Below are 17,149 nucleotides of genomic sequence, written 5' to 3' on the forward strand. Positions count from 1 at the left end.
ACAAGAAAAAAAAAACACTTTGCATAAAGTTGGCAATTAATTCACTTCTAACCAGAGTTTGTCACATGTCACATTCATGTCAGCATCATGGGTAAATAATAATAATAATAATAAGTAAATAATAATGTCTAAAACAATAAGGAAAATGACGTTAATCTTTTTCTGGTCAGACAGAAAATCGAGTAGGGCAAACGTCAGCAGGCGTGCATGGGCAATGGGAAAGCAAACTCAAACAGTAACAGCAACTGTTGATTTGTTCGTTGGAGTTTCTGAGGGTGTTGGCTTTTCAGGGCTTGGAAAGATAAGTTTGTTTCAAAAAAGAAAATCATTGTTACAGAGCGAGGAACCTGTGAGTTCGTAATAGTTTCCTACAGTTTTTTTTTTCCCTAAAAAACTGCTCTTAACATCTTCAAAACATCGAAACATGTCACCACTCGGGACTATTGTCATGTTGTTAAGTATTGTAGGTGAGTAATTTCTCATCAAATTATTGCAATTATAATATTATATTTTTTTGTTTGAAGCATATAATATTTCAGCAACATGAACTGGACATTGTAGGAACCTGGACCAATTAAATCTAAAGTATTTGTGATGTTATTCTTTTTTTCATTGTTGTGTTTGGTTTTTTGTGTTTTTTGTTGGTTGTTTTTTTTGGTTTCTCGTAAAATCCTGTCATCGTATATAATGAGGCGTTTCAAGAAGGCAACATTTGTGAATTAGGCTGATAACATAATGTTTTTACTAAAATCCAGTGTTTTCTGTTACAATAAAATGTAATTTTCTCTTACAAATTTAAGATCAGTTCCAAATTTTTGCTCTGAAACTAACCTGTGAAGTAGGTTTAGAAGCGTTAAGCCTGGACGGAAATGTTGTGTTCTTTTATTCAACATTTTACTCACACAAGCAATTGTAGTGATTTACACCAACAAAAGAGTTGTAAAAAAAATAATAAAAAAATAATAAAAATAAAAATAATAAAACTTCACATTTTGAACGCATAATGACTTTGAGCTTGCGGTGTAAATTTTGTGCATTACCATTGTTTTTTTTATTTTATTATTATTATTATTATTATTATTTTTTTGTATCTTATATTGGATTATAACCATCTTAAGAAATGCATGGTACACTTTTTATCACAGTGCTGTAAATTTAACTATTCCTCTGGTTTTATTATTACTTTTCAATGCTCTTTAATATATTTGGAAAACTGCTCACCTTAGAAGCATTCGAATTAATAAAATAAAACATATTTGCATTAATAGTATTAGCATTAATTTAAAAATATATATTTATTATTGGAAAATTTGGTGCTAACTGAATTTGAAAAGGATAGTTTTTCAGCTTATAGTGGAACAGTGTATTAAAAATAATGTATAGCATAAAGTGTATGGCTGATCCATAAAAAGTTTTAGTTTTGGGGATTTTTTTTGTACATTTTTTGTAGTTTTTCAGAACATAAATCAGCTGTTTACAGTCAGAATTAGCTATTATTTACCATTAATATATAAATCAGCACTTGTAGCTGGTGAGCAGCTTTTATAAGCGACGTTTCAAGCACAGAAAACAAAATTTAAAAAACACCTTACTACTAGTACTACTACACAAAGTCTGCGTGTTTAAATTATGTATTTATATTCACTTATGTTCATTTCATACCACCAGGGTCACATTCGAATGAACAAAGTTTAACAAAAAATTCTGGAAATGAAGAATTTGAGCAAAAACATCTTATGACATTTCTTTAGACTAAATATTGAATCTGTGATGAATAAGCTACAGAACATTCTAGCCTTAAGCATGAACAGCCATGTCAGCCATCGCCCTTTCCTTCTCTGTAGCAGCCATTTCATTCTTTTAATTTTAATTTCGAAAAAGACGATGTGTTAGTAATCTTCATAGGAAATCACACATCCTGCTGTTGTACTGCTGCGGAAAAAAAATGTTACACATGGTTATTCTTCACTGGAAGCCTTAAATGATCATAATTAATCATCATTTTCAGGACTCGACTGATGTTTAAGGTCAACGTGTACGTGTGCATGACTACCTGAGGTTGAGTTAACGAAGTGTTAACGTCTGTGTTTTCTTTTGAACCGACAAATCCACAGACACGGGATTGAACTAATTGAACTTGGGATTCAAGGTTGAATTTAGGTTTTTTTCTAACCGTCTTCCTGGAACAGATCCCAGGAGGAGGGGCTTTTAATGTCTGAATAAGAGTATAAGTGAAATGAAGTATAAGGAAGAGGGTTTGAATAATGCAAGCTCAAATCCCAAGTTGTATTAGACAAATCACACGCTTATGGTTTTGGCAGTTAAAAAGAAAAAAATCACTAATTTAACTCAACCCCAGATAGTCTTCAGCAGGTTCACTGTGGCCTTTGAAAACCCTCATCAGTCATACCCTAAAAAAAATTATAATTTTAATTATAATTAAATTATAATTATAATTTAAAATCACTTGTAAAATCTTTTGTAATTAATTGCCACTTACGCACAGTTTACCAAATTTGCAAATGTTTTGTTTTGTTTGTTTGTTTGTTCGGTGTGTATGCCGTAGGTGGCGCTGTGTCGATCACGGTGCAGGTTTCTCCAAAGGTTGTCAACGTGACGATAGGTCAGTCTGCAAGGCTTGATTGCAATTTTTTCACCAATCAGCCCTTGAACAACCTCATGGTCCAGTGGTCTCTCTACCCGTGGGGCTCTGAGACTCCAGTACAGGTGAGTTCTTCTCTCAGGTAACAAGCTCTTGTGATATCTCTCATTTTGGAGTTCTAATGGCAAATGTTTTAATATTACATCTTAGTTTTTACATGATATTTGGCTTTGGAACTGAGAAATAAGCATAATAAATTAACAAAAGTTGCTAGTTGTATAGATTTCAGGAATCTTTTGGCCCTGAAGTTAAAGTTAAAGACCTCGGTTTTCATTTTAAAGTTAAGCTTGCCTTTGCTTAAGATTTTAAACAGATTTTCCACATAAGCCTGAGACATTGTTCATTTTTTTTAATTATTATTTTTAGGTGTTCTTTTATCAGTCAGGAAAGTATGTGATTGGCCAGCATTTTAAGGACAGACTGAACATCCTTTCTAAAATGGGAAGCAGCATGAACGCCTCCATCTCCATCAGCAACATGCAGACCACAGACGCCGGAACCTACACGTGCGATGTCCACAACTTCCCTGACATCGAGGGCACAACTGAGGCTAACATCAGGGTTCATGTTTTTGGTACCACAGCTTCCTCTCGACTTATTTTAGAGTTTGACCCTCCTGTATTAGATAGAACAGTTTCACATATTTCACATATTTTACATATATATAAAATTTTATATCTGAGTTTATATTTAAAAAAAATGAAATCAACAGGCAGTCACACATGACTTATGTTATAGGTTAAAAAGCTGACCAATTTTTAGAGTAACCCTGTAATAGCCAGTTGAGGGTCGACAACATACAGTCATCCAGCGTACAGTCATCTAGCAACTCATTCTGAGATGTTCCTCTCTTCAGCTCTGTGTTTCCTGAAGAACTAGTTAAGTCAAGTGGCTTTATTGTCATTTCAACCATATACAGCTAGTTAGTACACAGTGAAACGAAACAACGTTCCTCCAGGACCAAGGTGTTGGGGAAGCAGCCAGGTAGAGAGTATAGTAATGGCAAAAAATTCTATATAATATTTTTATAAATACAGAGATGTGCAAAATCTGCAAAGGGAGTGGGATGGTGTTCAGTTGAGTGTGTGTGTGTGTGTATGTGTGTGTGTGTGTGTGTGTGTTGGCTTGGGGGAAGAAACCGTTACACAGTCTGGCCGTGAGGGTCCGAATGCTTCAGTACTGTTTGCCAGACAGCAGGAGGATGAAGAGTTTAGCTAATGGGTTTAACTATTTAGGTTAACTAATATCATTAACCAGAGTTGCCAGGTTTTAACAAACTTTCCAACCCAACTGCATCTCAAAAGAGACACAACAGTCCTGAAACTAGCCCAAATAAATCGACATTAGGAAATAGGAGACACATTTTCTTCTTTTTCTCTGCTTTTTTGTGTCGGGAAACAAGGTCACCGGCCAGGGATTATTTTTAAACCAGCCCAGTTTGGTGTAAAAACTGTAACCCTGTCCTGTTCACTGCTCCTCTTCCAGTGAAAATGTTCATAGAGTGAGCATGGGGCAGCGTGATTCCTGCCCCAGTGGGCCTCTATTAGCATTTGATGCAGTTCTCATTTTTGACCACTAGGTGTAATAATAACTCTATGGTTAAATGAGTTAGTGAGTACACTAGAAAGGTGAGCAAATCAAGAGAACATCGTCTTACTACTAGTAAATGTGGGTTGTTTCCAATAAAACGTTTCTCAGACTTTTCTCAGTTACTCGGAACTTAGATTTTCTAACTTTAGGCATGAACTCGCTGAGGTTACACTTGAAAATGAAATGTCTTGCATATTTGCTCGATAATATCATAATTATTTGGCATAGAGACTTTAAATTGTGTCTGTGTGTGACCTCCAAGGGTTAATACATTACAATTTACAAAATCGAAGTGAGAAATAATTCCTAGCGCATTACAAATCAATTTCTTTTTTTAGAAATGTTTTTTTTTGCCGTTTTGTCAAAATTATACACAAGCATCCTTATTTCTTTGCTGTTCAATTTTTTATGACATTTTTTCTTTCTTTCACAACTTTTTTTTTGCACAACTTTTATTCACTTGCATTTTTTATTTAAAACTACAACTGCCACGTATATCTGATTTCTAGTGCGGGAATATGGTCTTAAAAACCACACATCTATTCTGGATGTGTCATATATGACTGTTATACTTAAGTATCAAAAGGGCAAAGGTAGGTGTAGTTGTTTGAAGTTTATCCAGAAATGCTAATATTAATAGGGCTGACATTTAATAGTCACTCAGATCTTGTCACAGACTCTTGTCACAGTTCGATTGTAAGTTATCAGAAAGAAGTATGACGTAAGTTTCATCTGATCATCTTGAGTTCACTGTAGTTCACTCTAATGCTGTAAAATGTGTCTTGTTTGTTATCTTGAAGAGAAACCGTCACACCCGTACTGCGCTGTGCATGGAGACGTGGCGACGGGTCACCTGGTCACCCTCACCTGCCATTCGGTGCAAGGCAGCCCCTCTCCCACATACAAGTGGACTAGAATCGAACAGGGAATCAGCAAACAAGTGATGGGCATTGCAAGTGTGTTTGTGTGTGTGTGTATGTGTGTGTATAATGTGTGTGTGTCTGTGTGATCTTAATGCTGCCTTTTCACTGCTTCAGCCAAACGACAGAAGACCAGAACTCATTCATTTTCAGTGAAGAGTTACACAGGGGGCTGCAGGGTAAAAATTTGCGTGACTACATACCGACTAGATAACCGTGCGACCGGAAGTCGTATATTTCATTTGAAAATGCAGTAACTCATGGAATGAGTTATTAACAGTTTCACATTTAAATTTCTTACTCTTTCTTATTTCTTACTCATATTTTAGTGACAATAAGTAATAAGTTCTTTAATAAGTTCTTTGAGTAATAAGTTCTTTCAAATGTTTTGTTTCAGTGCATTTGGCTTTGACATGCTAGCTAGCTAATGTTAGCAACTTAGAAATACAGCAGTACATAACTGCAACTAGCTAGCTGTCTAAATACTTATACATGTATCATATATATTTGTCAAAAGTTTATACTAGTTAACGTTTTATGCAGGCTACAGATGTGAATACATTTCTAAAAACATACCATGTGACAGTATCTTGCTTATGACGTATGAAATTAGCCACTAGGGGGCGAATTTTAAACGCTGTATCCGGAGGTCTTGAGCAGTGAAAAGGCAAACCTGCGTTCACACTAGCAAGCGACACTCGTGTTATTTATACTGTAGTTTGTCTTTTGTAGCAACTGCTACCGTTGTCATTTGTGGGCGTGACCTGCCCAGCTTTTTTAAGCTCTAATATAAGCTTGTAGTATCCAAAATGTAAAATCTACAGTAAAGTTTATGCATAATGTTGTTTAAAATGTATTTTATGTAGTAGTTAAATCTAGGGAAATATGTGATCATGGCCTTTCTTCCATTTTCAAGCACTAAACACATGTAGGAGCTCATTTTAAAGGTTTCTGGGGACAAAGAACAACCTGTGCATTATCATTTGGATTTGTTGTTTCACCGAATCATAAGTAAATTTCACAGAATTGAGAATTTTGTCGCTAGTTACTGTGAACGTAGAGTTTTATAGTTATCGATTACTGATTCAAATATACCCTCAGCATCCAGTTTATCAGGAACACCTACTGTATACGCCTGCACATTCATTCGTTCAGTTATCCAATCAGCCAATCATGCAGCAGTGTTTAAACTATTTCCAGTCTGTGCTCTGAGATGCTTTTCTGCTCACTGTGGCTGTAAAGAGTGGTTATTTGAGTTACTGTAGCCTTCCTCTCAGCTCAAACCAGTCTGCTCTGATAAACAAGGCACTTTCGCCTGCAGAACTGGATGGTTTTTTTTTGGTTTTCACACCATTCTGTGTAAACCCTAGTGATTATCGTTTGTGAAAATGAGTTTCTGAAATACTCAACCCAGCCCGTCCGTGCTACGGTCAGACTCACTGACGTTTTTTTCTCCATTCTGATGTCTGATGTGAATATTCTCCGAACCCTGTATCTGCATGATTTTGTGCTTTGCGCTGCTGACACATGATTGGCTGATTGCGTAACTGCATGAATGTGCAGGTGTACAGGTGTGTCTGTAATTGTTCTGACCTTTTGCTTTTGGTTTTGTCTGTTTTGTTTTACGGTAGATGAGAACACTGGCATCATGAACATCAGAAACATTTCTCAGTTTGAGTTTGGAACGTATCAGTGCAACGCCTCCAACGTTGTTGGTTTCTCCATCTGCACTATTGATCTGAACTCAGGTAGCATCTGGGTGTGTGTGGGTGTGTGTGTGTGTGTGCATGCATAGAGTTGTGCACTCTTACACACTGCTAATTCTAACCACAAACGACTTAATAAATATATATTCTTTCTTCTGTACAGTGAATCCGAATTTTAACATTTTGCAATGTTCTATTGCTTCAGGACATATTTTAAGATTTTTTTTTCACACAGTTTCACCACCGTTTTTTTTATGTTCATGTTCTGAAGACCAAATTACGGTGCTGTAAGTGTTAATGAGCTCGTTAAATCTGGTTGTCCAGAGATGAATGATGCAGCGATAGCAGGCGCAGTGATTGGGGCCCTGCTGTGTGTTGCCTTCATCGTGCTGCTGGTGTGGTTCGTCGCTCATCATCTGAAGAAGAAGAAACACAATGCAGCCAAGGCTAGCGCGTGAGTCTCCCACTGACACGAAAAAAAAATCCCAAATATGACATGTCTGGTTCCTATCAAATCCATTTAATTGCAGTTCTAAAAATATCTTTGTGATAATTTTTTTAAAGGTCAATAGGAAATTTGCTTCATATACGGTGGGGTCGAAAAGTCTGAGAGCACTAGTGCTTTTGCATTTCTCTCTACTTTAATGCACAATTCATTTCATTCACAGATTATACCATCTGCAATAAAAGTAGAATTTTTAAAATATTTATATATAGACATACACATACATTACAGATATTTAGATCAAATCCATCAGAATGTCATCTGAACACGTGCTTCAATAGACGAGATGAGACTCGAGGAAAATCTGACATTTGTACAAAGGAGGTAACATGATCAATATCACAACTCTGAATATTCAAAATATTTATACTTCGTTGTTGTTGTAAATTTTCCCCATTTCTAAAACTTTCTGTCCAGATAAGATATCCAGTGTGGTCTCAGACTTTTCGCCTTGCCAAATTTTACTTCTCTACTTCTCATTTTATAATTTTAATAAATTAAATTTAATCTGAAATGTACAGGAATGCAAAAGACTTTGTTTTTTTTTAACAGGACACAAGCTGCAGTGAACTATAAGGCCGTCCCTCCACAAGAAACAGTGTCTGAATAAGTCACCAGCACATCTGAGATACAAACACAAAGAAAGTTTTTTTAACGATTTTTTTGTTTGTTTGTTTGTTTGTGTCTTTTTTTAGCTATCGAGATACTGAATGATGTTTCTGTAATTTGGTTTTAAAAGCACTGACATTGCCGGAGGCTTTGAAATAGTGGAGATTCAGCATCAAATGTGTGGTGAAAATCGATGTCTTTTTAAAAAAAATTTCTACAAACAAGATTTTTTTGTCTTGTTTATCAGCTTGATTTTTGTGAATTAAAAACAAAGAAATCTAAATTAGCCTTGGAAAGTTATCTTCATGACTGTTGGACATGCTTTTACTTAAGCGTGGATTGTATTTTCTTTTAACTACACACGCATGTATGAGAGATGTCTGAGGCACGTATCCTGCACGTCCTCAGAAAGTAACGCTACACACGATGTTCACTTCAGCACAGCTCACACGGTCAGTTAACATAAATGTTCCAAAAATGCATGCGTTCCTCAGTTGTAGAACATTTTCAAATGTTTGTGTCACATGTGAAAATGTAATTCGTTAAGTAATTACTCAAGTAGTTTTTGCATCAGAAGACTTATTTACTTTTTCCCCAGTAATTTCTTGATCACTACTTTCACAAGTGAATTATTACTACAGTAGCAGGACTTTTACTCGTCAGTGACACTGCTGTGCTCAGAATGATTCACTGATCAAAGATCTCATCTGATTAATTGTACACACTAACAGATAAAACATAAGACAAGATAAGACTCTTTAGTAATGCCAGGTGGGAAATTCCAGGTGGGGAATCAGTAATTGTAAACCTATAAAGTGCACCTTTATGGAGCATACGTCAAATTTTTTACATCACTAAATAATATTTAAATTAAGCAATCTGTTGATTTAAGATGCAACATAGTTTTTGCATAAGATGCAACATTTGTTCGCATGCTAACTAGTGAAAACACTCAGTAAAGTATAAGGCTGGTCTCAAAATCTCTGGAGAAAATTGTCCATTAGTTTGTCCCTTCATTAATAACCATTCAAGTCCTTTTGTTATTTTTCAAGACTTTCATTTTTAATAACCGTACTATGCACTGTGTGTAGATTTATTGTGCTAACAAGACATTCTTTTAATTCTTTTTTCTACCAAGATGCATTTGGGATATTCCTCAAAATGTTAGACATGCCAGTAATACGTATCACTTACTACACATGACTCTTGATGTCTGGAAAATACCCTTGATGTGCTGGAAAAAGGGGAAATACATAGACAGCGTATAGAAACAGGAAGCAGATGTGCAGAATCGCATCACATACGGTTACCCACTTCCTCTGACGGTTCAGCTCCGTTTTTTCACACATTAGTCTGCACTGTCTTCTTCTCTTGCTATTATTATTACAACACTTGGTTAATAAAATGCATGTTGATATTAGGACGGTATATTTGGTGGACGTGTCCCATCTGATCTGTAAAAATGAACGGTTAACCCTGTGACACATGAGGCCTCAGTGTAGCAGCTCAGTTTAAGTGGTTTGAGACGTGTCTTTGATTGACTGTGCATGAAACAGCATGTGTGTCCACAAACTTATCAGCCCAACTACATCTCAGAAACCACATAAAAGACCTGAAAGTAGGGCACAAAAAAGTGGCTTATTGAAAAAGGCTTCTTTTTCAAGGTCATCGTGGTGCACACACGTTTCTGATGTAAGGACATTATCCACTCCATAATCCCCTTTTCCCTCTCCTAATATCTTACAGTAGAAATGCTTCTGTACATCATTCACACACTGGCTGCACTTACACTTTGCCTTTGTTTGTGGAAATGTATTAGATTTAATTCTGATTATTTGCTATAAAACAAGACCTTGTTTGTTCAACCTTTTTTTTTTTTTTTTTTTTTGCTGTGTTCCCAAACCTATACATCAACTGAAAACAAAATAAAGAGAAATGAACAAAGACACCTGATTTCTCAGGCATGCATTTTATTGTTATGGATCACTAGCACCTTTATTCATCAAAGTCTAATCAAAAACTACATTAAAATATACAACTTCATAAGACTAGACTGCTGTTGTTGGCCTTTGAACATAACTTCAACTGCTCCTGTGGGCTTATATAAACACTGTAAGCATTACTCAAAGACTGGGAATTTTTCTGTGTCTGAGTTTCGACTTTCAGTTTCAACCACATGTTGCACTCTTTGCATTCTCTTAGTGATTCTTAAGTGATAGACTGATAAAAAAATGTGATAAAAATCTTACTTATAATCAGTATACAGTTTCCATCACTGCAAAAATTACGCGGAACTAAACCAGCAAGGGCGAGCTCGGTCAAGATACAGGCAGCAAATTATAGGAAATGGGAGTTAAATGAAGTTAAGAAGCAACCTCCTAAATAAAATAAAATGTGCTAAGTAAACGCAATAGCATGTATAATTTGATGATGTGTTATCGGAAATAAAAAAGGGAGTGTATTACAGACAGTTTCCCAGCCTTCCCTATTACATAATAGATACCAATCTGCGAGAGGGAAGGCCAGGTGTGGAAAAAAGAACTGAGAAATTACATTTGAGTGGAAGTATAGGTAATGTTTCAAAATCTTACTCAGTTAAAAGTGAAGGTATTCAGCCAAAAATGCACTCAGTGAAAGTCAAATGTTTGATGTTGTGTTTTACTAACTATTACTAACTATTATTAAACTAACTTACATCTTATTTATTACTTTTGAATGTGGGATCGAAACTAGACTGTAAACTAGACATTATACAGATGCCAGTAGTGTAGCAGACCTCATTCACAACTTCATACATTTCCATTAAAATAGTTATTATCTCAATTAATGATCAAAAAGTTGCTATTTTAACTGCTATAAGCCAATGTTCTGACGATTTGCTCTCTTTTCCAGATGTTGCACGATTGTGGTGGAGCATACTCACCTCACTGCACCATTGAGCTCCACTGAGATATTATTGCACCTAGTGGTCAAACATTGGAACTGCAGCACCTGCTAATAAATAGAGGCCCGTTGGGGAAGGAATCATGCTACTGATAAATGTAATAAATTTCCACAAACAAACGGTTAGTATTAGTGCAGACAGTGTGTCTGTGATGTATTGAACCATTTATATTGTATTTATTGTATGTATTACAAAGAATGGGAAAGGGAAGTAAACTTTTTCACCACAGTGACCTTGTTTCCCACACTGAGACAAGCTGAGAAAAAGAAAAAAAATCTCTCCCTTTTCTAATTGTTTGGGTTAGTTTCAGGTCTTATTGTGTGGTTTTTGAGATGTGGCTGTGCTGGAAATTTTGTCAAAACCTGGGAACTGTGGTTAACGGTGACGGGAAACAGGGAAACACAACACACCTGCTGTATGAAACACAGTTGAACAAAGGTATTAGGTCTAAAACCACTCAAAACGAGCAGCTAGACTGCAGGCTGGATGATTTTATGTTGTCGAGTCTCGACTGCTTCTTACAGAGTTGCTCTAAAAATTCACTAGGCAGTAGCCTTTAGCATAATTAAAGTGTGATAGCATCTCAACTTTTTGTCTGAGGTTATGTCGTTATTAATGTCATTCTGCAACACTAAAATCTGTGGTCATAAGCCACTGCTGCAGAGTTGGCAATTCTAATATGAATATACCAGGCTAAAGTCTTTCTTAAATTCTCTATTAAGGTCACTTTTCATATCATCATACAGTTACATCTTGACAATGTATATTAAGGCAGTGGTTATGGACAGGAAATAACACACATAAATAATAAGACCACATATATGTAATATTGGTTTTATGGGTTATCGTGATGGGTATTAGTTGATTGCAAATTGACACTGCAGCAAGATTTTACATTTACACTTCAAATGAAAGTTTATATAGTGACCTGCATGTGTAGAACACATTAACAAAACCAAAAAAAACATGACAGCAAGTTAGAAAATACGACTGCAAATTCGAAAACACAACAGCAAATCAGAAAAGACGACAACAAATCTGGAAACAGGACAACAAATTCAAAAACACAACTGCAAATTTGGAGACACAGCAGCAAATCTGAAAACATGACAGCAAATTCAGAAACACGACAGCAGATATGGAAACACGACAGCAAATTAGGAAACACAACAGCAGATTTGGAAACAAGGAATCAAATAATTGCATTCAATTTGCAAAATTCTGTACACACTTCTCAGTGTACTATGTGCTTCTCATTGGGAACACAACTGTCTCAATTTCCTAACCACTGGAGTCACCAATCAGAACTCAGTGTGCTAATGAAGGCAGCCACATCTCACCTGTGAAAACTCAATTCACCTTAATTATCCACTCGGTTTTCCCAAGATCCTGCTGTTTTCCTGCTGTTTGGTGAGGGAGAACATTCCCACAACTACAACCACAAACCTCAGTATCACACACACACACACACACACTATTCAGAAAATCTTACCCCTAAAGGGAAAAACTCACTTTTCATTCAGAAACTCTCCACACATAATTCATAGCCAAATAATCCCGTCAGAATCACACACACACATACACACACACCAAATACGTACACACACCAACCACCAAGTTAGACACTGTATTTCAAAACACAAACCACTCTTTTTCAAAATACAAAAACCACAAAACAACCACTGAATAAGCAATTTATGTACATTTCACTGTTCACAAATCTAATTACCTTAAAAAATAAGATGAGCCACAAAACAAACATTTCTCAAAGCTGCTTTCGGTACAAAAAAGTATCGCAAAAACAGAGGAAAATGTAGTATTGGTGCTGCGTGTAAAGGTTTTTTTGTGTGTGTAACCAGTTGGGAAAAACTGTAAAGTTTACATACACAAAAAACAACCAAAGATAGAAATAAAAAAGAAAACTTAGGCTTCATGAGTTTGTCACTCATGAGGATTTGGCTTCAAAACCTCATCTACATCACAACTGATGCTCTCTCTGACCCAACAGCGGGAAAACGTCGGGGTCCTGGGAAACCTGAGCGGATAATTACGGTGAATTGAGTTCTCACAGGTCAGATGTGGTTTCATTCATTAGCACGCTGAGTTCTGATTGGCGACTTCAGTGGTTAGGAAAATGAGACAGCTGTGTTCTCAATGAGAAGCACATAGTGCGTTGGGAAGAAGTGTTTGCTAATGAATAAATTAAGACTTTACTTTGCAAATAGGAATTACAGATATCAATATCTACAATATCTAATATATCAACAAATTAGATTAGATTAGAATTAGAAACTATTATTAATTGAAACTAGAAACTGTATAGTATTGCTTAAAAAAATAATATTTTGATTTATTACTTAATTACATTTTATTTTAAGGAACACTTACATATGAGGAGTGAATCAAGGTCTTGTTATTCACAAACACTTGTGGAAGGTTTATTCTTTTTTTCAGTCTTTATAACCAGTTAGTGATGATTCAAGGGACACATTCTAAAGTATTAATAACTTATTCAATTGCTGTTAAAGCCATAAACTGCGGTCACTTGGTGCAAGAAGCTAAAGGTCTAACACTGATAGTCTAATAAGATGTGACTTTAAACTAATAGTATTAATACTTGAAGGTTTAATAAAGTTTTTATTGCACATAATCACATCTAATAATGCAATTATTAATCATTTTCACCTAACAGACCCCTAATTATGAAAATCTTCTAACATTAAGATGATTTAATGTGAGCAAAGACTAATACATAGTGAATAAACTGTTTATAAAATTAATAAACAAATAAGATTTCTTTATGTGTTCCTGTGCGTTAACTACCTTTGATGATTTGTTAATGTTTTATGGAATATTAATGCGAATGTTTATAGCTTATTTATGTTAAGTCAGTAATTAATGTTTACCTTAATGTAAAGTGTCAGCAAAATAGATATTTTCAATACAGACCATTATTTAAAAATGATCTAAAACATCTAGCTTCAGGAAGCATTTTCATACAAAATAAATGACCACAGAATAGTTACAGGATTTTACTCTTTATTCTGAATTTTTTTTTATTATTATTATTATTTAAATTACTTTGTCTACCATAGCATATAACAAAGTAAGCATTTAAAATAATTAGACAATCAGAATATCAGAAATAAGCAATAATATCAGATATATAAAAGATCTATAAATATGTTTGTTTACAAGTTTCTACAGAAATGTACAAATAAGATGTCAACATCATTACCTCTCCGTCTTTTGTTCATCCACAGGAAAAAACACAATCTCAAAAAATCAGCAGAAAGATCAAGCAGGTTGTATTCATGGGAAATTCCCAATAACATGTTGCTTAGAAGACGTTTTTAATGTTAGTGCTGCAGACACTAGCACCATACTGAGCATTTTCAACATTTAACACAATATATCTACTAACCACATCCTAGTTAAAAGACTGCAAAATTTACCACGAAATATTTTTAAAACGTCATAAAGACACCCTCACAACCTCAAAAGAAAATGTAAGGCCTTTAAAGGCATTTAAAAAGGTCAGACATCTGAATCACAGGGAAAGCTTACATGAGTAAATGAGTAATAAACGTCTCTGGATAAGTGATATAATCTATCTGCTATGAAAGCATATCAGGATTTAAAAGAAAATGTTTTTCCACATCATCAACATTACAATTCAGTATATACTGTACAGTCTGTGCAAATGTCACAAGTATTTCCTCAACATTATGTTTAACTCAAATAAATCCTCTGAGCTAAATTTCCGTAATTGATCGATTAATGCTAATTCGTCTCCTGTTTAGATCGTACATGGTTTTAAACTTGCCCTGGATGGCACATAGGATTGTCTTTCTGTATATGCTGGACAAAAAGTAATAAATGATAGGGTCCAGGCAGCTGTTGAGCGCAGATAGAAGCAGGGTGATTTCATTCCAGGTGTGCAACAGCTGCTTGCTCTCCAGCTCTTTGATCACACCCATCTGGGCCAGAACATATGGCGCTCTGACCAAATGGTATGGCAGGAAGCAGAGCGTGAATATAGCAGGCACCAAGAAAGTTTTCCGCACAAGCTTCTTCTTGCGGTCTTGTACGTTCGAGTCACCTTTTCCCATCTCCATAGTTCTGAGCTTCAGTGCTATCTTCACATAGAAAATGATGAAAACCAGAAACAAGCCACCAAAGAGCACCACCACAGACAGGTTGATGCTACCAGCTAACAGCCCCTTATCGTGGAAGTGGAAGCAGATCTTGTCGCATGGGTGATTCTGCTTGTTACTAACAAAGAACAGACCAGTTCCTAAGAAAAGAACCCCCCAGATGATGTAGCTGGCTATGTGGGTCCACAGCACCTTCTGTATGCGGAAGACCCAGACTGGCTTGACGATCTTCAGGTAGCGGTCCAGGCTGATCAGGCTGAGGAAGGAGATGCTGGCATACATGTTGATGTAAAAGAAGACGCCCACCACTTTGCACAGGAAGAAAGGCCCCTCTTTGTGATGGTAGTAGATCCTCAGTGGCAAACACAGGACCAAGAGCGAGTCAGCCAGCGTCAGATGACGCATATACACCGCCGTGGAGCTATCAGCATGGCGTCGTATGAAGAAAACAAAGATGCTGATGGTGTTGCTGAGGAGCCCGAAACAGCAAATGACAGCGTAGCTGATGGGCAAGAAGAGTGACGGGACTACATCCTGGATCTCACAGGTATCATTGCTGCTGAAGTTCTGTCCCAGAGACATTGTGCCTGTGGAGCAGAGCCAAGATGTTCAAAATTTTTAACAGCCACTTTTTTCAGGTTCTAATGTAAAATACAGCAAAATGTAAATCAAGGACAGCCTTTTCCCACAGTCACAATTAAAGTCATTTCAATCAACACACTTTCAGAAGAAGGTGCAAAACCAGCGTTTTATGGTACGAACGTTTCTCATGTTAGTGGTACTTCTATGGTAAGCCTTTTATAACTTTGGTTAGAGCAGCGGTTCATAAAATAGGGCACGCAACCTCATGTGGTTGCTCGATTTGCAAACTCACGACCTCCTCTATTGTTTTATTCATTTACTTCACAAAGTAAAACCTAACATCAGTCTGTGAAGCTGAATTTTGGGCACTACTATTTTGAAATGCTACTGCGAGTCACACTTAAATGAAGCGTGTATGTGCTGTTTTAGTCTTTTTCACTATTCTGACACTCTGCACTAGCATAGGAGTTCAGCAAGAAAATAAACAAATTTCTCCATTCATCTACCTCTGCTAATTCTTCGACAGCCATCTCGTGACACTGACTCTGTGGAGAAACAGAAGTCTAGACGAAGGTAATAATTATTGAAAATGGATTCTGAAATCTGGAATAAAAATAATGTAAACTCAAAATGTCCATGTTTGCTAAAAAAAAATTTTGAGAATACCTGAGTTACAGGAACCTGATCAGTAAAGTATATAAATTGACCAAAATTGTACCTATACAAACAAAACCGTACCTATACAGCACCTTTTTCTGACAGTGCCAGCAACAGTAATATAATTATCTCATGAAAATGATTAGTTGATGTGTGTAGCATAAACTCCAAAAGTAGCCTACTGTAAAAATGTCTCAAACATAATTATCATTAGAGTTGGTGTAAAAGGAACGCCATAAATCTGAGTCATAAAACATCATATATTTGTTTAGTGACTTAATCACAGAATTAAATTACCCTATATTTTAAAAAGCATTTAAAAAAAATCCACAATGAAAAATTACAGTGACAATAAACTCAGGCCAAAATAAGCCCCCAAAAAATAAAGTCTTGTAAATGTGGGTGTTAAATATAATACAACTTTGAGCTGTAAGAATGCACTCTTACCTCTGTGACTCTCTTCCTTTACTGTGTGCCTGAAATAAAGCTAGTTCGAATGTGTACCCTTGTGCAGGAAACCTTCTCTGCTGATATTACGTTTGCTTTATGCTCATTTGTGGTAAAAAAAGTGTGTCAGTTCATACAGTTCAGAGAAACACAACCCACAATCATCATAGATGAGGAAATGCCATATAACATCTGATATATGATATCTGTATCTGTATCCGTATCCGTATACATATGATATATAACATCTACAAGTTTCCTCCTGGTTTAATTTATTACAATGCAAAATATAATAGTCTTTAATTGTAGTCTTTAATTAAATCTTTAATTAAATGACTTCCAATTAAACCAAAAATTTGTAGTGGTCCGA

General features: G+C 35.8%; 2 protein-coding genes across 2 annotated transcripts; one reads left to right on the forward strand and one right to left on the reverse strand.

Annotated features, from left to right (window-relative positions):
* The first annotated feature begins 313 nt into the window (after nt 1–313).
* On the forward strand, nt 314–9,922 carry LOC113541396 (V-set and immunoglobulin domain-containing protein 1). Its single transcript, XM_034311482.2, has 7 exons — nt 314–467; nt 2,567–2,727; nt 3,029–3,236; nt 5,053–5,208; nt 6,804–6,920; nt 7,203–7,332; nt 7,936–9,922. The coding sequence occupies exons 1-7, from the start codon at nt 425–427 to the stop codon at nt 7,991–7,993; spliced, it is 873 nt and encodes a 290-aa protein (XP_034167373.1). The 5' UTR covers nt 314–424; the 3' UTR covers nt 7,994–9,922.
* Nucleotides 9,923–13,967: 4,045 nt separating this feature from the next.
* Nucleotides 13,968–17,149, reverse strand: gpr34l (G protein-coupled receptor 34 like). Its single transcript, XM_026938832.3, has 2 exons — nt 16,780–17,149; nt 13,968–15,680 (listed from the first exon to the last, which is right to left on the reverse strand). The coding sequence occupies exon 2, from the start codon at nt 15,673–15,675 to the stop codon at nt 14,692–14,694; it is 984 nt and encodes a 327-aa protein (XP_026794633.1). The 5' UTR covers nt 15,676–15,680; nt 16,780–17,149; the 3' UTR covers nt 13,968–14,691.

The sequence above is a fragment of the Pangasianodon hypophthalmus genome, chromosome 15 (genome assembly GCF_027358585.1).
Source record: "Pangasianodon hypophthalmus isolate fPanHyp1 chromosome 15, fPanHyp1.pri, whole genome shotgun sequence".
Taxonomy (NCBI): domain Eukaryota; kingdom Metazoa; phylum Chordata; class Actinopteri; order Siluriformes; family Pangasiidae; genus Pangasianodon; species Pangasianodon hypophthalmus.

Excerpts from the sequence above, each read along its gene's own strand:
- LOC113541396 (XM_034311482.2), top strand. The coding sequence starts at position 425 with ATGTCACCACTCGGGACTATTGTCATGTTGTTAAGTATTGTAG. Across the intron at positions 2,728-3,028 it reads GCTCTGAGACTCCAGTACAG|GTGTTCTTTTATCAGTCAGG; the intron begins GTGAGTTCTTCT and ends TATTATTTTTAG. Across the intron at positions 3,237-5,052 it reads CATCAGGGTTCATGTTTTTG|AGAAACCGTCACACCCGTAC; the intron begins GTACCACAGCTT and ends GTTATCTTGAAG.
- gpr34l (XM_026938832.3), bottom strand. The coding sequence starts at position 15,675 with ATGTCTCTGGGACAGAACTTCAGCAGCAATGATACCTGTGAGATCCAG.